Here is a 22317-nt window from a genome sequence, read left to right as displayed (position 1 = left end):
ACACCCTGCTATTAATATCCACTAGCTGCTAGTGGACTTCTCTATTAATTGACAATGCCTTGGGACATAATTTGCCACACGGTCTGATCCAGTTCAGGTTCTTGTAGTCTTTGAGGCTTGTTCTAAGCCTAGACTACTCTGAGCTGCCTCTTTCATGCTGCTATCCTCATTGGTCTTCTGTGTGGCTTGCTGGTATCATGGAGATGCCAGTCTCCTCACTTCTCTTCCTCCACCCCACCTCAAATCTCCATTGTCTATAGCAGCGCCCTCAGGCTTCAGCTTCTCTCACTGTTCTAAAGTCGGTCACTTTCGGGAATGCTAGGGAAGCTGCTTGTGCAGCTGGCTTCTTCCACTGGGCAGAACCTCTGTGCTCCTCCCTTCCTGCTTTTCTCAGAGTGATGCCTGTGGTCTGTAGGTAGAGTGGTGGATGGTAGCCCCTGATCTTCTCTGTCTGCCCCCTCCTTGCATGGAACCTCCACCCTAATCACTATTGCTTTAGTTTATGAGTAAGCTGGGGCAACAGTGATTAGAAAACAGTGTGCTGGGTGTGCCTGGGGTGGATATTCTGTGCTACAAGTGGGCACTGGGTGGAGGAAGGACGTTCCAGGAGTCTTTGCTGTATTGCTTAGAATAGAGCTCCTGCCACATAGAGCTTGGGGGAATGAGAGATGCCAGAGGGGTCTGCTCTTCCTAGAGATAAACTGTATGCTAAGACTGGGAGATGAGGAGGAAGGGTGCAGGGTCATGGTTCAAATACCATGAAGACTGACTATTCTTTCCGAGATTTAGTGTTTTCTTGGATATATGTTCTAGTTTGCTGTATGTTCTTTTGACAATTTACAGACTTTAATTTTTTAAAAAATATTTACAAGTTATGGTTGTTTCTCTTAGGGGTCTGTAGTTCTCCTCGTGATGCCATTCAAAAAATGTTTCTTGTTTAATGCATGTCTTAAAATACAAGCAATCAAGACCCTTTAAGTAAGGCAATATGTTCACAACCTGACAAAGCTATCTGCTGCCATTAGTTGATTCAACAACACCATGCAGCATACAGAATAAATAAACAGTTCTTTAATAGTTAAATATATTGCAGAAGTGAAGAGTGTTTCTAATTCATTTACGAGTGCAGTCTTTTACACCAGTAAATGTTACTTGACCTCTTGTGTAATGTAAATAATGCCGTGTAAGAATTAGTCCTAGAAGAGTTTGCTGCATTCTATTTCTAATCTAGTAGATTAAAAACACAATTGAGAATGGTATAAAAATGTAAGAATCATATCATGATAAAACCAATCTCAAAAATAGAGAATCCAGACCTTTTTCAGATAATTTTAGAACTCAGAAGTTTTCCTCACCTTAAACATGAGCCTCCACACAGAAAATATTAAAGATGTCTTTCAGTGCGATGCAACTGCCTAAAACTCTAGAATATGACCATTAGAAGACCAGTGTACTGAAGTCAACAGAATTTAGAAAATACATCTCATTCTGAAGAAGGAGAAATAAAAGGTAGATTTACAAAGAATTAAAACTGATTTCTAATCATCATCAGAGTCTGAATCATATTTCTTTCCTCGAATAGTTTTCTTTTCCAGCTTTGTGAAGTTTGTTCCAAATTTCTTCTGGCTCTGAAATGGTGGTTCCATTAAATTCCCACTAAAAAGAAAGCAAATTGGAAAAGGACTTACTCTCTATGATTTAGTACAGTTGGTATACTAAATTGGACAAAAATCTATCCTTCCTCATTGTAACATGTAGAATGGAGTAAAATTTTCTTTAAAATGTTGGTGTCAAGGAAGAAGTATATTATTTATACTGATGGTTAATAGTTTTAAACCTCACACTGTACAACTAAATGCTTTTGATCAATGTTTAGTTTTCTTTTTTTCTTTTTTTTTTTTTTTTTTGTCTTTTTGTCTTTCTAGGGCCATACCTGAGGCACATGGAAGTTCCCAGGCTAGGGGTCTAATCAGAGCTGTAGCCACCAGCCTATGCCATAGCCACAGCAACGCCAGATCCGAGCCACGTCTGCGACCTACACCACAGCTCACAGCAACACCAGATCCTTAACCCACTGAGCAAGGCCAGGGATAGAACCTGCAACCTCATGGTTCCTAGTCAGATTCGTTTTCTGCTTTGCCATGACAAGAACTCCCTGTTTTGTTTTCTTTTCATTAATTACTGGTTAACATTTCACAAGATGCACCAACAGAATTTGGTGCATAACAGCAAATCAGTTATTTTCATCTATTTGGGTGTGATGAATATGTATTAGATTCCTGTCACTGTTGAGAATGACAAAGGAAAATCCTGCTTTCTTTCTGATAGCCTGTCATGACTGGCTTGATTCTGTTTAACACCTTTTAATGTTTAGATCTCTACGGACATTAACAAAACTCACAGTATTCACTACTATTAACCCAGAATTAGTATGGAACTCTTTTCAATGATGCTTGAAAAACAGGTATTTCAAAAATCCCTGGAAATACTCCTAGCATCTAGGTCTTGGTTTTGAACTAGCATTTGCCACTGAAAGGAACCATGGCTTTTTGGAGAAACAGCCAGTTCCTATGGAGAGCACAGCCTGAGGGCCCTGGAAGATCTCCCTACACCAGAAACAAAGGGCTCCAAGAACATGGGGACATGATAAAAGGACACAGAAGCCAGTAAGTACGAAAAGGGCTCTCACTGGCCACATCTGAGCTTCAATGTAAATAATAAGTGTAACAGACTACAGCCCACTGAATAAAATATCCACAGCCCATTCTAATACAAATAAATGAAAAAGTAAATTAATGGTCTGGAAAAGGTCTTCCAGTTGGCTTGGCAGACAACTGGTTAATCAGTGCTCAGTTATCACCACCAGAAATAAGAGAAACCACCATTTGTCTCCTGCGAGGCACGGAGAAGGAAGAACACATCACCTCCACATTTCGAGTGGAAAACATGCAAAATTTGGAAACATTAGATGAACCCAAATTGGGGGATGCTTTATAAAATAACTAGCTTATACTCTTCAAAAATTGTTAAGGTATTGAAGAACAAAGGAAGGTAACAGGTTCAGGTTAATGGAAACTAAAAACACATACCAAGTACATGAAACCCACTTTTTTTTCAATAAGGAGGACATTATTGGGGCAGTGGTGGAATTTGAATCAAGTCTGTAAACTACATATTTCCTGTTTTAATCCTTGCACTGTGATTATCGAAAAATGTTCCTATTCTTAAGAAATGCACACAGAAAGGGATGATCTATAACACCCAATCAAATGGTTCTGAAAAAAAGTTTACATACCTAGAAAGAAAATGATAAAGCAAATATAAAATGTTGAAAATTGAGGAATATGAGTGAATGACACGAGAATTCTTTGTACTAGTTTTCAACTTGTTTAAAGTTAGAAATCATTTCAAAAATTTACTGGTGTTCTCTTTGTGGCTCAGCAGTTAACGAACCCAACTAGGATCCATGAGCATGCAGGTTTGATCCCTGGCCTCGAGCAGTGGGTTAAGGATCCAGTGTTGCTGGGAGCTGTGGTGTAGGCCACACATGCGGCTTGGATCCCGAGTTGTGGCCGTGGTGTAGGCCAGCAGCTACAGCTCCAATTTGACCCCTAGCCTGGGAACTTCCATAGGCAGTGGGTGTGGCTCTGAAATAGCAAAAAAGCAAACAAAAAATTTTAACATGTTATTTCACATTAAGAAAATAAAACCTAAACTCCAAAATCAACTTCCATTATGTAGGAGTGATTTATGCATGTGTAGGAGAGAGTCAGAATAAAAGAAGGAAGGAAGTAAAAAGATGAGAGGTTTTTCTACTTATTGAAAGCCCCAATGACTGGAATAACTGGAAGATTTTACGTTATTTCTGCAAATCGAAAATAAACACAAAGGTAAGATGATATGCTCTATTTTGTGGAATTAAGACAAATTATGTGTCTAGAGAAGTGGACATAGAGAAGAGTGGAAAATACAAGTTGGGGAGTTCCCATTGTGGCTCAGTGGTTAACGAATCCGACTAGGAACCATGAGGTTGAGGGTTTGATCCATGGCCTTGCTCAGTGGGTTAAGGATCTGGTGTTGCTGTGAGCTGTGGTGTAAGTTGCTGACGAGGCTTGGATCCCGCGTTGCTGTGGCTCTGGCATAGGCTGGTAGCTGCAGCTCCGATTAGACTCCTAGCCTGGGAACCTCCATATGCCATAGGAGTGGCCCTAGAAAAGGCAAAAAGACAAAAAATAAATAAATAAATAAGAAAATGCAAATTGGATTTTAGATTATTTTCAGCTTGTGACTGTTCCCCATAGTAATTTAAGCTAAGCAAAGAAATGAAATTTTATATATTTTATCAGATTCTACAAGTGGTACAGGAACATCTACATTAAGAATCTAGTGTTTAAAAAGCAAGTCATTATTAATTTGCGTAATCTGGTTTAAATCAGGAGTCAATTCTTCTGGAGTATCATTTTGGGTTTTTGGGTTTCCAGATTAATACAGAATTACATTCCATAGGATCTGTGAGTTTGAAAACTTTTACAGCTAAGTGTATTCCATGACTCAATTTTATCTATGACTCTGATTTTGCTGTAAGATCATGTCCATGTATAATGTATACTTAAAGAAATATGCTTTTCCTTTGTGATGGTTTTTCTACCTCTCAGCTCAAAAGATCTTCATTCCATAAAATAAATGTTACCATAAAAAAAATTCTCTAAAAATATCACCTGAAGATGTGAATTAAAATGAACTGATAGTGTGCTCATTTACCTGTAATTGAGAATATCAGAACAACCCAGCCTCCATTCTAAAGTTTCTGTGGTGAAATCATCTGTATTTCCTAAGTCAGAGAATCCAACAACAAAATCTTGTGTTTTTCCATCTTTCACCAGGGCTAGTGTGGGGATGACTTTGATACGAAGTCTCTCACAAAGGAAAGGTGCTTTTTCCACATTCAGCTTCAAAAATTTGGTCTCAAGATGTTTCTTGGACAGTATTGCCAAATGTCTGTCTAGTATTTTACACCTGTAAAAAAACACACAGAAAATCAAAAGCTAAAACTGATTTCTTTTTTAAAATAATTATCTTTAAGGCACATCTAATTTTCTTTAGTTTTTCCGAGTTCTGTAATTTCTCCAGCCAACCTATCCTTGGTGTCAAATGACCTCATTTCATCGGTAAGATGCCTCACAATCCAGCATTAATAGTCTACATGTGCCTACGTGGTTCAAAAGGTTATCACGTTCATGGTTAAGAACAAAAATTATCATTTCTCCTATGTGTGTCTCCTGGTATCTCATACAGGGTGACATATCTGAACTTGGCTGAACTCAGAAGACACTTCTCAGAATTAGAAATGTACATACAGTACCATATTTGAGGTCACTAAGAAGGGATGAATGGTGTCACTAAGAAGGAATCTTGCTTAGCAAAAAAGCGTATTAAGGTTAAGGGCTGCAGATAGGGTCACTATGGGTCTGAGGAAATGAAAATTACTAGCAGTAAGTTTTATTAAATAAGCCACCTGAAAAGGAAAATGGAAAGTGACATTTTCTTTATATTTTAAACTGGTCTTCCCTCTAGGGTTTATGCAAACAGACTACCACAATCATCTTTTTGAGCCGTTCTTACCCAGAGGTGATTATTACAATCAGCTTTCAGATGAATAAATGCTCTGGTGGTCAACTGAGAAACAGGCAGTGATTCTCATGCCCAATAAAGTTTGAGAACTACTGCTTTCTACGACTAAGGCACCAAAAGCCCCATGGCTGATTTTAATAGCAGGTTTTCTGGGTAATTTTTTTTGGGGTGCTCCTGTGTCATAAGGAAATTCCCGGGGCCAGGGGTGGAGTCTGTGCCCCAGCAGTGACCACACTGGATCCTCAACCACTAGGCCATCAGGGAACAACCTTGGGTACTTTCTGGTGTAGTTTTTTGAGTTAGGCTTGGGTCCAATGAGTTTATTATACCTTTGATGCCTCATCACTTTTCTTCTGAGTGATTCTTTTTATGTATCACCCACAGGGCAGCCATGAGATTTTAGTGAAAAATGGTAGGAGAGAACAAATTAATAAGTGTTTTTTTTTTTTATTTTTATTTTCCCACTGTACAGCAAGGGGGTCAGGTTATCCTTACATGTATACATTACATTTTTTCCCCCACCCTTTGTTCTGTTGCAACATGAGTATTAGACATAGTTGTCAATGTAATAAGTGGTTTTTCAATGAAGCTCCAAACAAGTGATAAAACATTATGAGAAATATGTTTTTGAAACTTTGTACATAAATCAACTTTGTCGTTTTACCAGATCAATATGGAATGTATTTTAAACAGGTCTATGCATCATTTGTCAACTAATCCAATTTTTAAAAATCCTGAAGTAGGAGTCATGGTGTAGTCAAAATAGCATTAGGCTTAAAATCTGGGTTCAAATCCTCTTTTATCATTTAGTAGCTGAGTGACATCAGGTAAGTCACTTAATCTCTCCAAATCTTGGTGTCCACACGTGAAGCATAGGCATTTTACCCACTTACCCCAAAAGGTGATTGTGAATGCTCCAGGATTTTATACAATATGAAGCATCTAGCCTGTCATGGGCTACAACCTCTGCTATCTGCCTCTCTACCTATCACCTCATTTAAATCTTGACTTTTCAGTTTTAAGGTAAGTATTCCTGGTGCTGTGATGTCTATACATCCATCAAGTATGTTTAGTGAGCACCTACTGTGTGTAGCCACTGCTGCTCTGTGGCTGGGAACCTGGAGCACGGATGGCCACAATACAAAGGCATACTCTCTGCCTGCACAAAACTAACAACCCAGTGGGCAAAGTCAGCTAATAATAAGAAATAATATCAATCTTATATGGATAACTTATTACCTCATCACATGACTGAGCTTGGCACCTTAGGAATGTGAAGTGGGAGGTGACCGTGGACCACAATGGCAGATAGGTTTTTTGATGTCTTTTTACCTTCCTAATCCTTTTCCCACTTTCCTTTTAGAGAACATTGCACCCTCTCAGTATTTTCTTTAATTGTATTTTCTTAGTCAGTAAATCCTACAATCAGTCCCTGAAAGGTGTTAAGGAATAACCACATTGTTGGGTGATGAGGCAAAGACCAGAGCCAAGCAGGCTATGGAAATGAGAGAAGCGGGTCAGGCGGAGACAGCAGAGTGAAGAACAGAGACTCTGTATATGAGCACCTGTCTAAGGGGACAAGGAGCCATTCAGGATCTGCAAATTGTCCTCAAACAATCCTAGGTCAGCCATCAATTATCTGATTTAAAAAAATATATATCTAAAATTCAACTAGTTGCCAACATTAAAAATGTTGGCAACTAATCACATTTGGGGGCTAAAAAAAAGGCTCGAGGCGATCCCCAGCTGGGTGCAGTGGGTTAAAAATCAGTGCTGTGGCTTGGATTCAACCCCTGGCCTGGGAACTTCTATATGCTGAGGGTATGGCCAGGAAAAAAATAAATACAACAAAAGGCTTGAGTCCTTTAAGATACAACCTCTTCTGGAGCTATTTTCACTTTATGAGAGAGCTGCCTCCAAAGAGAGGTTGGCAGACTTGAGCTTCTCCTTGCATCCAAGCTTGGCGGTCCCAACTATGCTTCTGGTGAGAGGCTTGGTCAAGCCACTACCTCCCCATGAACTGCCAGCTGAGAAGTAACTGACTTTCAGGTTGGTGTTCAAGGTGTTGGCCCAAATCCAACACTGTGGCTATATCATAAGAGTAGGGACAAAAGCAGAATTCTTGTGGCATTGACTGAAAATTTAACCACATTTTTAAGATGTCTTTATTTATTTATTTATTTTTTTGTCTTTTTAGGGCATATGGAGGGTCCCAGGCTAGGGGTCTAATTGGAGCTGTAGCTGCTGGTCAACACCACAGCCACAGCAATGCCAGATCCGAACTGCATCTGTGACCTACACCACAGCTCATGGCAACACCGGATCCTTAACCCACTGAGCAAAGCCAGGGATCAAACCTGCAACCTCATGGTTCCTAGTCAGATTCGCTTCTGCTGAGTCTTGATGGGAACTCCTAAGATGTCTTTAAAGTTAGCTAGTAAAAATATAGTGAAAATAGCCACTTCTATGGAAATGCTAATCACCAATAATTTATACTTTCATATGCTACTGGTTTTTAAGTTAAACTTTTTTTTTTTTGTCTTTTTGCCATTTCTAGGGCCACTCCCACAGCATATGGAGGTTCCCAGGCTAGGGGTCAAATCTGAGCTGTAGCCGCCGGCCTATGCCAGAGCCACAGCAATTCGGGATCTGAGCCACGTCTGCGACCTACACCAGAGCTCATGGCAATACCGGATCCTTAACCCACTGAGCAAGGCCAGGGATCAAACCCGCAACCTCATGATTCCTAGTTGGATTCATTAACCACTAAGTCATGATGGGAACTCCTAAGTTAAGCCTTTAATGACTGCTTAACTTTAATATATACACTTCTAGTACAGAGAAACAACTTAGGAAGTAATCCCCTTTCTATTTTTCTTAATTTCTCTACTAGGTCAGTTATCTCTATCCAACAATCTCATCTTATCCAAAAACAGTCACTGATGGAAAGAAACGAAGTTACCTGAATGTGGAGTCTCTGTAGAAATGGCAGACCACTTTTTTACTCTCTTTGACTTCCTGGAAAAAGTCTCTCTCACTGGGAATTTCTCTGTATTCCCCATGTCCTTTTGAAAGCCATTCCTAATTTGGAGAAAAGGGAAATACACTTTTGAAATATCTCTTTTAATATCACTTAACACTTTATGTCCAAATCACCATAATACTTTGTAGTCAAGTTGGCTTTATCTTCGAGGGAAATGAATTCCTTCTAGTGATTTACTTTTCCTAGGTTTCTAGTGTTAGTGCACAAATAGCCTGTGGGCAATGGCAAGCTCCACAGCCTGGCTCGGATTTGAGACAATTATCTTTCTTGGTAACTTAAACCATAGATTTTCTTAGAACTTCAAAAATAAAAATTTAGGGAGTTCCTGTCATGGCACAGCAGAAACAAATCCGACTAGGAACCATGAGGTTGCGGGTTCCATCCCTGGCCTCTCTCAGAGGGTTAAGGATCCGGCGTTTGCTGTGAGCTGTGGTGTAGGCTGGCAGCTGTAACTCCGATTCAGCCCCTAGCCTGGGAACCTCCATGTGCTGCGGGTGCAGCCCTGAAAAGCAATAAATAAATAAATAAATAAAAATTTAGACTCTATAAAAACAGAGACTTAGTAAAGATCTATTTAATTTCTTTTTGCTTAAAACTACTAAAATCAGAAGCATTTGATCCAAGTTCCTACAAAGCTCTAAAAAATATTGCTTGGGGAGGTCCCGTTGTGGCGGTTAACGAACTGACTAGCATCCATGAGGACACGGGTTCGATCCCTACCAGGAAATATACTGATTTCCTCAATACCTCAAGGATTAGAAAATCAAAATTACTATGCAATCTACACCACTCTTGCAGAAAGAGTATCTATAAAAACCATTAAGCCTTCTTGCCTACTTCCTCAGAAAACATTTTAATAAAAAAACACCTACTGAAGTGCAATGAAAGCTCTAAATAAGACCCTCTGGGTTACTCTAGGGCAGATTTATGTTAAAATGATTTGTGTGTTAATTTAGAAAAGCCCTAAAGACTGCCTGCCTCTGCTTGTTTTTAGTTAAAAATATTCAGACTATTGTTAACTGTTCACAAATTCATTAAATGTATGCCTCTCACTGCCAATCAGGTAGATTCAAAAGTACTTAATCATGAAATGAGGTGTAGCAGAACCTCACCATAGAGTACCTTAAATCATTATTAGCATTAAATTGAGAGAAGTAGTCTGGTTTTAAAACTGTATATATACATGGAGTTCTCTTGTGGTGTGGGTTAAGGATCTGGCATTGTCATTAAAGAAGCTAGAGTTACTGCTGTAGTACACGCTCAATCCCTGGCTGGGGAATTTTTAATTCAAGAGTGCAGACAAAAAAAAACACAAAAAACCCTGTATATATGTAAATATATGTGTGTATGTGTATGTATACGTATAGATATATGGTTTCAAAACCACATGTGTTTTAGAAAACTAGAGATATAAAAATTGGAACTCAGTCACACTGTAAGATTCCTTTTTGTAGCAATTCTTCTAAGCAATGAGAGTGTAAGCATCATCAAACAGATGCTCAGCAGCACAAACAAAACTTCCTGTTTCTTTAGAAAAGTAAAAGCTAATGTTTTAGGCACAGCCAGTTGAGAGGAACCAAAGCTGGTGATAATGTACTTCAATGTAACATAAACTAATGGAAACATTAAGATCAAAACTCAATTTACAGAATTTAATCTGATTGGTTTTGATCAGAGTCTGTTCCATAGTCATCCTCTAAAAGGCTGACAAGGACAGGGCTGTGGCCACCTTTCTTTGTGACCTAGCATGCATTCTTTCTAATAAATCAGTCACACAATTAAATGTTACATTGCAAATGCCTGAAATAATTCCTTCAAAAATAAATTGTCTTCCAGCTCTTAAGGTGCCTGCTTTGAGCACTGCTAAATCACTACTCTACCTGAAAGGGAAAACCACAAACCCTCTGCTCCCCATGTTCCTCCTCATTCATTTTTTCCTCATCCACACGTCTGAGCTCAGAAAATTATCCTAGGTAAGTATTTCTAGTACTTGACTGTAGATTAACATACTAATCAGGCTAATTCTGAATATAGATTTTTTTTTCTCTTTTTGTTTTTTTTAGGGCCACACCTGAGGCATATGAAGGTTCCCAGTTTAGGGGTCTAATCGGAGCTACTGCTGCCAGCCTACGCCAGAGCCACAGCAACGCAGAATCTGAGCCGTGTCTGTGATCTACACCATAGCTCATGGCAATGCTGGATCCTCAACCCACTGAGCCAGGCCAGGATTGAACCCGTAACCTCATGGTTCCTAGGTGGATTCGTTTCCACTGTGAATGTAGCTTTAAATCTATTCCTCCCCCCCCACCAGGCAAATTTTTAACAGCAATAGGTTCTTTGAGGTCAAAAAACCCTACAATTGAGGACTGAAATGTGACTACTGCAGTACATGGATATATAAGTTGTTGGAAGCATACTGTTATAGCAATTTCAGAAAGCAGAGCAGAGAGGTTACTTGTTTCTGCTGTTGAGCCTTCCTTAGTGCCTCAAGTCTCTTTTCTTTGAGGCGTTCCAATTCATCCTCATCCATCTGATCCAGCTTTTGAATTTCTGAATCCAAATGTTCTTCCACTAGTTTGGTCGTCTGAAGCAACTGGTTCTCCAGGACTTTTGAAAACATGTCAACAGATGCATTCGCTTCCATTCTTCTAAATGGTATAGTTCAGCCTTGATGCTGGGGAGAAGGTTTATAATGTTAGAGAAAAAAAAAGATCACATTTTCTCTTAGTTTCAAAGATGCCAGCAAGTTTAAAATTTGTAGTCCACATAGTGTTCTGCTGACAACCAAACACTTCACATTAAGAATTCTTTAAATTTTTTGGCCACATCTGCAGCATGGGCTAGGGAGTGAACCCATATCACAGCAGTGACAATACCAGGTCCTTAACTGCTAAGCCACCAGGGAACTCCAAAAATTTTTATTTAAATAAGTTTTAAAATTTCAATAGGTTACAGGAACTCTCTCAATTACATATTTTAAAATAATTTTATTTTTTTTACCAGCAATAATCAGATGGTGATTTTATGTGTATCCTTGGGTTATTACCACAGAATTCAATTTATAATTTACCTATTAGAGACTGTTGCATCTCAATTAACTATGAAATATTTGCATCTACTACTGAAGCACTTTCAAGAATCGGAACAAACTCATCCGCCCAGCTTCTTTTTCTTCTTCTTCTTCTTTTTTTTTTTTTTTGCTTTTTAGGGCCAAACCTGTGGCATATGGAGGTTCCCAGGCTAGAGGTCGAACTGAAGCTACAGCTGCCAGCCTATGACACAGCCACAGCCATGACAGATCCGAGCCTTGTCTGCGACCTACACCACAGCTTGCGGCAATGCAAGATGCTTAACCCACTGAATAAGGCCAGGGATTGAACCTCATGGTTCCTATTCAGATTTGTTTCAGCTGCACCACAACAGGCGCTCCCTGCAATCCTCACTTCTGATTCCACTTTTTTACATGAAAAAAGCTGAAAAAATGCCCTTCATTTCATCTTGTATTCCTGGAGCTAGCTGTGCTTGAATACTACAGGTGCTCAAAAAACATTTGTCAATGGTTGAAGGAACATGTGCCTAGCTTTTGTTCAAATTACCGTTAAGTTTAGAAGTATTTCTGGGTTTAAAAAACCAAAATCTAAGATCCACATTAATGCTATAAAATTTTAAAGAAGTTGTTTTTCAAATACATAAAATTTATGTCACTCTCCCTACCTCCAGAGAAAAACACAAGGCTGTGACTCTCCATATGGGGCGGATGAGGCAGAAATCTAGATTCTAAACGTTGACTTGATTGTCAGAACCTGTTATTACCAGGGTTCTAGAGGATGCTCATCGCCGAAGTTTTATAGGCTGAGCTCAGAATTTGCGATAACTGGATGCAGAATCAATAAACAAGAGCTGTTCTGGGGCCGGGTGGAGGTGGACACCGCATTCAGAAAGGGTGGAAAGCAGATGGTGCAGTGATCCTAACAACTTCATTCTTAATTCTAGAAACCAGAAGCTTCTGATTCTTTTTTCAGTTCAACTGAATGAGGGGCAGGCACTTGTCCTCAAATCACCTAACCACTTCCTTGATTTCCCCCCCCGTCCCCCTCGCCCGTGTACCGCCGAAACAACCTTGGGGCCTCACCCTTCACTGCAAGCCAGACACTTCCCCAAAGTATCCTGGCCACTCCCGGCGCCTCCAGGAACAGATGAGGGCAGAATTCAGGTCGCCCCGACTTCAATGCCTCCCGGGGCGCATGCGCCTAAGCAGCCTCCGCGGCGCGGACACCTGCGTCTGAGCCGCGCCCCTCCCCCGCCCCGGCCGGATGCCTAGCAGCTGGGTGCCCATTAGCCCCAGCATGCGTAGCTGGTCTTTTCACAACCACCCTCTGCCTCACCTGATCTCTCGGCGATACCTGAGAAATGAAGAACCTGGCGGGGCAGAAGAGCAATCCACTCAGGATGCAGCCTCGTAGCAGCTGCGGGTGGCAGCGAAGAGTCGTCACTTCCGCCTCTTCATTGGCTGTGACTCTCACGCGATACAATCTCCGAAGCCCCAGGAAGTTGCGGGGGCTGGGGGGGGGGGAGGTGTGAGGTGAGCCCTTCTGCGCAGGCGCTCCTTCCCCACCCTCCCTGCCCCAGCCGCCGGGAACCGAGGTGTTCCAGCCTCGGGTAAACACTCCAGCTGCGAGAGAGCAAAGTATGCCGGAGGTTGTAGTTACATAGTGCTCATCCTGGAGCTGGCTTTCTTAGGCTTTGACATTCTGTTCCATCAGAAATGAAGTAGCTTCTATCTTGCTTAGGAGTGACAATCCAGCTTCATTTTTATTGTTGATTGAAAATTTCCCCTCTTTAAAAAAAGCTAAGTTATAATTTATAACGGCATGATTAGTTTTTATGTAGTTAACCCTCGTCCTATCATCGTCTAGATGGGGATATAGAACACTCATAACCCCAATAGGGTTCCCTCGAGACTTTTCCGGACAAATTTTTAGCACTCGCCCTCGCTTTGGATGTAAAGATTACGATCTACTTTGGAGAGTTAATGAGTGTGTTCTTGTTTTCCGGTTTTTGTTTATTTCGGGGGTCGGTAATTACATACTGCAAAATTCATGAACTTGACTGAGAGGCCCAAGGACGTCCCTGGATTTCTCTTCGTCCCTTGGGAACGTGGAGACCGCTCACCATTAGTTCATTGTGGTTCTTTCCTGAACTTCACGCAGCTGAGAGTACAAAAGTATAGAGGTGGAATGGTGGCAGGGAATCACAAAGTTTATTTCTGAACTAAGCTACAATTCCCCAAGTGTGTGTTCCCTTCCCGGTAGGGCTTGACGGGAAATTTTCAGCTTCATTGTCCACTTTGGGTTCTAGAACTTGGAAACTGCGCGGGCGTCGGTGCTCGGCGGACGCTTGTGGGCAGGGGGCGCTCGAGCTCCCGCCTGGCGGGCGGGTCACTGGAGACGCTCTACCCGAGGCGCAGCTCTCGATGAGCCTCGCCCTGCGTCCCCACGCCGAGGCGGCGGGGCGATGCGCTTGCGCACTCAGAGCTCACACCATATGTGCCCTGTCCCAGTGCGCGGGTCTGTGGAGAGCCGGGTGCGAGAGGCGGCAGCGAAGGGGGGACGGAGCCGAACGGAGCCCGAAGTCAGCCGGAGGACTGTGGGTCTGTGAGAGCCCGAACAGAGGGGCTGGGTCTGCGAGCGCCGCTGACACAGGATGGGGAAGAAGCAGAAAAACAAGAGCGAAGACAGGTAGCCAGTGGCGGGGTCCCCACGGTGGGGGCCGGCGCTGCTCAGGGGGTCGCGCGCATCCCTCGGGCCCGAGGTGGACCGGGGTCGAGGCTCGAGACCCACTCGGCGGGGCACCGGCCGGGCCCAGAGCGGGTCACGCGGGACCGAGACCCCAGTTCCGGGCGGGCGCGAGGGCCTCGGCGGCCGGCGGGTTCCCAGCCGAGACTCGGACCCCTCGCTCCCCTCTCCCGGCTCGGGGAAGGGGTCGCGGCCAGTTGTTTAGGGATCCGCGGCCCAGGGCTCGGGCGGCCTCACCGGGCCAGGAGCTGCTTGGCCATCGCGGCCCGGGGGTTGGGAGGTTTTTTGCGGCCGCACTATTGGCGAGGGTCAAGAAGAGTTCTTTTTTTTTTTTTTTCTTTTTCTTTTCTTTTTTTTTTTTTTTTTTGCCTTTGTACCTCTGAATTCTTGGAGACACAGGGAGTTGGGATCTGATATGCCCACAGCCAGGTTTTCCCACCCTCTCAGCTGCTCGGGTATGTAGGAGTTCTAGGAAGAAGTGGATAAGCTGGTTCCCTCTTAACTTTAGTTAATTTGGGTACAGTTTTCACTTACTTAAAGGCTGATTGTCCAGACTCCATGCTTTTTGCTTTCTTTCTTCCGGCCTGTCTTTTGGTCATTTCTTTGCTCTCTAGCACCTCCCCTAAGGAAGGAGAAGGAGAGAAACAAACCAGCCAGGGTCGCTCTTTTCTAACCACTTAAAAGCCTTTGGAAGTGGAGTGTAAGGATGTAGGTAGAGTTCTGTACCCTGAGATTATTGGAACATTTCTGGGTGTCATCTTCGATTGAGTTCTTTTCTCTTCTCATTGAAAGGGTTTATTTCCTGGGAAGGAAAAATAGCTGTTACTTTTCACCTTTGTATACTTCTCAGTTAAGTTCAGACAGCTAAGGGCGGGGGTAAGATAAATTCAAAACATAAAAACAACCTGTGTTAGTTCATCATTTGGCTCAAACGGTGGTCTTAAAGTAAGATTACTAGTTGTGTCCTCACCTGGCCCTCACCTAGCTGATGAATGGAATTAAAAAACATCCAGGTAAGTCTTGTATTTCAGTTACAGGTGTATTGGAGGAAGTTAATTGCTTTGAAGAGTAGACCTTATTGTTAAACCAGGTAAATAAGACAAAATAAGCAGAATTCTGGGGTGATTTAGTGGGACAAAATTTCTCTGCTTTTGACAGGATGTTTTGGTGCATAGGATTTTTTTTTCCTTCAGCCTTACACAAGAAATAGATGAGTGTAGTAAAGCTTCATGTACTAATTAACCAGATTACCCAGCTTCAAACATTGTTGTCACATAACTGGTCTTTTTGGTCTACCTGCAGCATATTTTAAAGCGACTTCTCAAAAATCCTTTCCTGTGTAAGTCTTTCAGGCATATCTGAAAAATAATTACTTGAGGGTCAAAAAGAACCACAGAAACATAATATAAAACACAACCATAACACCATCATTCAATCTAAGGGATACTATCCATAATTTCTTCAATATTATAAAGTATCCAGTTAGTTTTTTATTTTTTTATTATTTATTTATTTTTTTGTCTTTTTGCTATTTCTTGGGCTGCTCCCTCGGAATATGGAGGTTCCCAGGCTAGGGGTCTAATCCGAGCTGTAGCCACCGGCCTACGCCAGAGCCACAGCAAAGCGGGATCCAAGTCGCGTCTGCAACCTACACCACAGCTCATGGCAACGCTGGATCCTTAACCCACTGAGCAAGGGCAGGGACCAAACCTGGTTTCTAGTCGGATTCGTTAACCACTGCGCCACGACGGGAACTCCCAGTTAGTTTTTCAATTTCACTGATTCTTATTAAAAAAATATATATATTTTTACAATTGGTTTATTTGGATCAGGATTATAGAAATCTGTGCTTTCTTCCTTTCTTTTCTTTTTTTTTTTTTAATGACCACACTTCAGCATATGGAAGTTCCTGGGCCAGAGATAGAATCTGAACGGCAGCTGCAGCCTACACTGCGGCTGTGGCAACACTAGTTCCTTTAACCCACTGCGGCTCTGAAATGACCCAGGTTGCTACAGTTGGACTCAACCCACTGTGCCACAGTGGGAACTCCTGAAGTCTGTTCTTTAGATTAAAAAAAAAAAAAAAAAAAATCCATATTATTTGTACTTAGTTTTTACTTTCCAAATTCTTTCACAATGGAAAAAAGCTCTTGAGAGATTTGTTCTCCTCTGTATTTTTTTTTTTTTTAAAGAAAAGGGAGTGTCTTTTGTTGATTCATAAAGATTTTCATGGATGATGTAAAGTTTAAAGTGCCAACACTGGAGCCTGTTGTTAAATAATTGGCTTGGTGGTAGAGAGGAATATTACTCGGTTTTTTCCCCCTGAAACTAAATCTGTAGTCTTTTTTTTGACATATTGAAGGAAAGGTGGCAGTGTCATTGAAAAAGGCATTTTCTCATAAGCCAATGTCAAGTTTGTTTAATGCTTTGTGGACGTCTTTGCTTGAATCCTTTTCAGATTGTATCTAAGAAAATCTAGGAGTTTGCAGAGCCCCATTTAACCAGAATTGCTGCACCTTTTTGTTTTGGTGTTACACAAAAAGACATTTGGGGCAGGGCTGCAAGGGGAGGTGTCAGGAAGGTCCACTGCTTTGTAAGTTAGTTTGCTTTGACTTGTATATTTAAATAGTACTTTCTTAGAGGATATTTTGAATATTTGTAATAGGAACAAAAACAGACTGGGAAGCAAGTCTAAAAGGGGAACGTGTTGTTTTAGCATTAATAGCTTGTTTGTGTAAAATGAGCTATTTATCTGGTTTTACTCTCTTCTATAAAGAGCCCCACTTGAAAAGCTTTTACATTCATCCCACCTTCCTGTCCTTCCATGCTGTCCTAAGCCAGGCATGTTTCTACTCAGGAAGAATTGGGTGAGAAATGAAGCACTTGTCAGGTCTGGGAAAGAACATAAAACACTTCCCTGGTTTAATCCTTATATCATTATTTTAAATTCTTAGCTCCTCAGTACTCATTTAAAATTAGATTTTTACTACTTAATCTGAGTACCTAATTTTATTCAGATCGGGTATGTTTTGTTTTGTTATATCAGTGACCTTTGTTTAAACACTGAGTTCTAGAATTTTGTTTCAGTTTGTATAGTTCTTTTTTTTTTTTTTTTTTTTTTTTTTTTTGTCTTTTTGCCATTTCTTGGGCCGCTCCTGCAGCACATGGAGGTTCCCAGGCTAGGTGTCGAATCGGAGCTGTAGCCACCAGGCCTATGCCAGAGCCACAGCAATGCAGGATCCGAGCCGAGTCTGCAATTTACACCACAGCTCATGGCAACACTGGATGCTTAACCCACTGAGCAAGGCCAGGGATCGAACCCGCAACCTCATGGTTCCTAGTCAGATTTGTTAGCTACTGAGCCACGACGGGAACTCCAGCTTGTATAGTTCTGAGAGTGAGATTTTGATAGGTATTCAGCAAGCTTTCCTGCCTTTTTCAGTTTACTGGGGTGGGATTCAGTATTCACGGATCAAACAAAATAGAAGGCCAATATTTTCACTTCTTCCTATAACCTTCCCAGTCATCAGTTTATATAATTGGGACCATGTCTTATGGGATTTTTGTGTACACTAGTGATATCCTACTGTTTCCATTTATTTAACATGATGGATGTTCTCTTGCTGATGTATGCAGGGATAAAAGAATCTCGATTATCTAGTTTTTCAGTTAGCCTACACTTCGTCACTCTGATCCTTTTTAAAAAATTTTTAATCTCCCAAATGTGGTAGTTATATTTTTCAGATTACAAGGAATGTGGTATGTTAACTTAATTGCTGGGATTAATACATCTCCATGCCTCACAAAAGATAGGGCAGGAAGATAAGGTAATAGCTTGACCTATCCCACAGTCAGACTGGGGGTGGGGGTGTCATTCAGGAGTCAGAAAGTCAAGATTCAGTAGAGTTCTAGGATATCTTTAGCTATGATTCTCTGTGCTAGTGCTGAGCTAGTAGAGTGATTCTTCTATTCTTTGATTTTAACTCCACATAGTGCTCCTGTCATTTCTGGCAAAATTGCTCCTTTTTGGGGAGTTCTGGGTATCGTGAGACAGCTGCCTACATTTTAGAGTTTTGTCTTGCTGTCGGAAATTCCGTCTAGTCAGGTTTGATCAGGGTAGCAGGGTCTCTCCCCCGTCATGTTTATGAGCCTGTCCAGAAGGAGCCGTGAGCACAGCAAGTGGTACCCCAAAGCTTCCCAGAGAGGAAATAGTCCAAATGGCAAATAGCTCAGAGAGTCTAGTTCAACAAAGGGATTTACTTGTCATTTGCAAGTATTTGAATTAATAAACCTATTCACATACATTAGGTCAAAAAGAAAAAAGATTTGAGAGTTCTCTTGGCTTAGCCTGTTCCTATCCTGATACTTTAGGAAATTGATATGTGGAAGGAGGGAAAGAAGTCCCCTTTTAAACTTGTTAGCTTATAGTAACCTCTTCAGCTTTCTATACTGCTCATTTCTGGGAAGCTGATGTAGCTACTTTTTAATTTTTTTTTCCAGTCGCACCTGTGGCACATGGATGTTCCTGGGCCAGGGGTTGGATTGGATCTGCAGCTGTGGCATGCTCCTCAGCAATGGCAACACCAGGTCTGAGCCACAGGTGAAGGCAGTGCTGGATTCTTAACCCAATGAGCCAAACCAGAGATCCAATCTGAATCCTCACTGAGACAACGTTGGGTCCTTAACCCACTGAGCCACTCATGATGCAGCTATTTATTTTTATTTTTTTGCTTTTTAGGGCCACATCCACGGCATATGGAAGTTCCCAGGCTAGGGGTCAAATCAGAGCTGCAGCTGCTGGCCTGTGCCACAGCAAGGCCAGATCTGAACCACGTTTTGTGACCTACACCAGAGCTCACGGCAACATTGGATCCCCAACCCACTGAGTGAGGCCAGGGATCAAACCAGCATCCTCATAGATACTAGTCAGATTTGTTTCCCCTGTGCCACAGTGGGAACTCAGTGATGCAGCTGCTTTTGATATTACTTGCGTGCTGGTTGTGCTTTACTTACCTTCTAAGTTTATTCCAGTCTTGCAGTTGATCTATAAGTTGAGTAAAGCATTGTTTTACTGAGGAATTGAGTGGTTAGAACAGGAGTTCTCAAAATTTCTGTTCCTAGGATCTCCTTACTCAAAGCCCTTTGGGTTTGTTAGTAATTTATATTGGTTATATCAATTAATACCATATTACACATTTAAACTGAAAAATTCTTTTAAATATTTATTGATTTAAAATGTAAATTGTAAGCACATTACATATTAACATATATAACATTGTCAAATCGTTTTCAAAAAAACAACGAAAAAGAGCAGTGCTAAACATTTTTGCAAACCTCTTTACTGTCTGGCCTAGTAGATTGCTTGATTCTCGTCTCCATTCAGTCTGTAGCATTGTCACACATCAGGTGGCCTCTGCAAAATGCCACTGTACAGTTGTGAGAAAATGAGAACGAGAAAAGGCTAATACTATTTTGGAAATAGTTTTGACCCCTTGAATTAGTTTAGACCCCTTGAGTAGGTCATGGGGGGACTACTTTGACAACTGTTGATTTTAGGGGTTCCTTAACTAGATTTAGACATTTGTGAGATACTTTCCAATCTGTTTGACTTCCATTAATGTTTGCCCAGCAGGTGCTTAGAATGCTTAGGATTTACTCTGACATCTCTGAGCATGTTCATGCTCTTGATACACTTAACAATTTTCTTTATTTTTTTATGGAATAAGTGGATTTATCAAGGTCTATTAAAAATCTGTTGGGACAGATTTTAATTGGGAGTCTTATTAAGTTTTTAGATTATTTGGTACATATACCTTTATGGTATTGATTGAATCATTCCTTTCAAGAAACCTATTGAATCATTCCTTTCAAGAAACCTATTGTCTCCATGAAAGTGCCAGGTATTGTTCTAGATGCTGAAATATAGTGATGGACAAATGAGTCATGTGACATGCTTCTCTGGTTAATTATCCATAAAATTGTATTATTTATTTGAGCCTTTAGGATATTTCTTGTTTGCTTTATTCCTCGGTATCTTATGGTTTTGCTTGCTGTTAATATAGGAAATCTTCCCCCCCACCCCTTTTTTGGCCACTCCGTGACAGGGAGTTCCTGAGCCAGGGATCATATCTGAGCTGCAGTTGTGGCCTGCTGTGGTGACACCAGATCCTTAACCCATTGTTCCTGGCCAGGGATCAAATCTGTGTCCCAGGGCTCCAGAGACACACAGAGGGAATTCCTAGGGAAAACTAGGGAAACTTTTTTCTTTTAGGTTGATCTGACCAACTTACTGATTTACTGAACTCTGTTATTAAATGTAGCTGTGTCGTGCCTCAGTGGTTAACAAATCCAACTAGGAACCAGGAGGTTGTTGGTTCGATCCCTGGCCTTGCTCAGTGGGTTAAGGATCCGGTGTTGCCCTGCGCTGTGGTGTAGGTTGCAGACGTGGCTTGGATCCGGCATTGCTGTGGCTGTGGTGTAGGCCAGAGGCTACAGCTCCAATTCGACCCCTAGCCTGGGAACCTCCATATACTTTGGGTGCAGCTCTAGAAAAGACAAAAAAGAAAAAAAAAAAGTAAAAGATGAAGCCTAAATTGTGCTTAGATTATCAGTTTGTGAATATATGTAGTAGTAAAGAGGGAGAGAGCAAGGAGAAAAATTAAAGACATTATAGCAGCATTTGAATGTTTTAGTGACAGATAACTTCTCTCTTTCTACCTTATGCCTTGTGTCACATATGTACTATTAAGAAATTTTATTTTTTTCTTGCTTTTTAGGGCGGCATCTGATGCACATGGAGGTTCCCAGGCTAGGGGTCAAATTGGAGCTACAGCTGTCGGCCTATGCCACAGCCACAGCAACTCGGGATCCAAGCCACATTTGCAACCTATATCACAGCTTACAGCATCCCTGACCTACTGAGCAAGGCCAGGGATGGAATCCAAACCCTCGCAGATAATAGTAGGATTCGTTTCTGCTGTGCCACAGTGAGAACTCCAAGAAATTTTAATACAGGTGTTTTGAACTCATTAAACAGAATTTAAATAATCACAGGAGTTCCTGTTGTGTCTCAGCGGTTAACAAACCTGACGGGCATCCATGAGGACATGGGTTTGATCCCTGGCCTTGCTCAGAGGGTTAAGGATCCCACATTGCCGTGGCTGTGGCGTAGGCCAGCGGCTACAGCTTTGATTGGACCCCTAACCTGGGAACTTCCATATGCCTCGGGTGTGACCTTAAAAAGACCAAAAAAAAAAAAAAAAAAGAAAGAAAAGGAAGGAAATAATCACAGTGTATTATTTGCCCTAGTAGTTATCATGGTATTTACCTAATTTTAATAATGAAAAATACTTAATGTAGAAGCAGTAACTATGCTGTAACTACCTTGTGATCTGGAGAAAGGGGAAAGGTATAAAGATTATAAGAACTGCTTGATATAACATGTTATAGAAGATACAACATGGAAGAGAAAACTGAAATTTAACATAATAATGTGCTTGAGGCTTAGAGCCTCTAAGCTATTAAGCCAAACCTGACTCCAGAACCTGTGGTTTTTTTTTTTTTTTACTGTGCTATACTAGCTGATTTAAGAAATGATACTCTGAAATGTAGACTTTCCAAAGAAAAATGAATATCTATATAGGATCTTTACTGGTGAAGCAACTAGTAAAGATTAAGAATTTACCAAAGGAGGTAGAAGAATGACAGCCATTGTCCATAGGTCAGTCAGTGCCAAAAATTTTTAAAGAATTTCTTTCTCACTTATCCTTAATTAAATAACTGACTATCTCATAGCCTGTCTAAGATGAAAGCAGTGATGATTGAATGTTTCATTCCTTCCCATGTCAT

At 41.3% G+C, this 22317-nt stretch overlaps 2 protein-coding genes across 6 annotated transcripts in view; one reads left to right on the top strand and one right to left on the bottom strand.

The window, feature by feature from the left end:
* Positions 1-1049: 1049 nt before the first annotated feature.
* On the bottom strand, positions 1050-13162 carry TXNDC9 (thioredoxin domain containing 9). 4 transcript variants are annotated; one of them, XR_014841411.1, is made up of 5 exons: positions 13060-13162; positions 11130-11348; positions 8594-8712; positions 4196-5016; positions 1050-1975 (listed from the first exon to the last, which is right to left on the bottom strand). XR_014841411.1 is itself a non-coding variant. In XM_003124892.5 (5 exons), exons 2-5 carry the CDS (start codon positions 11316-11318, stop codon positions 1539-1541), a joined length of 681 nt encoding a protein of 226 aa, XP_003124940.1. In that variant the 5' UTR covers positions 11319-11348; positions 13060-13162; the 3' UTR covers positions 1050-1538. The 4 variants fall into 4 exon arrangements, 3 of the variants coding, with proteins under 3 accessions (XP_003124940.1, XP_013851420.1, XP_005662437.1); XM_003124892.5 differs by having other exon boundaries at positions 1050-1656; positions 4762-5016; XM_013995966.3 differs by having other exon boundaries at positions 1050-1656; positions 4762-5016; positions 13078-13162.
* A 1054-nt stretch (positions 13163-14216) lies between these two features.
* Positions 14217-22317, top strand: part of EIF5B (eukaryotic translation initiation factor 5B) — a 68470-nt gene continuing 60369 nt past the window's right edge. For both annotated transcript variants that reach the window (XM_021087193.2, XM_021087192.2), the window contains exon 1: positions 14217-14412. In XM_021087193.2, the coding sequence (XP_020942852.1) occupies positions 14378-14412 (35 nt within the window). In that variant the 5' untranslated portion in view covers positions 14217-14377. The remainder of the gene's footprint in view (positions 14413-22317) is intronic.

Source organism: Sus scrofa, chromosome 3 (assembly GCF_054392235.1).
Source record: "Sus scrofa isolate SSC_HxYL_T2T_F1_AM1 chromosome 3, Sscrofa_HxYL_maternal_Yorkshire_Landrace_v2.0, whole genome shotgun sequence".
NCBI classification, from domain to species: Eukaryota; Metazoa; Chordata; class Mammalia; order Artiodactyla; family Suidae; genus Sus; species Sus scrofa.
The sequence above is the reverse complement of the archived record's forward strand: the minus strand, read 5'-3'. Positions and strand labels throughout refer to the sequence as shown.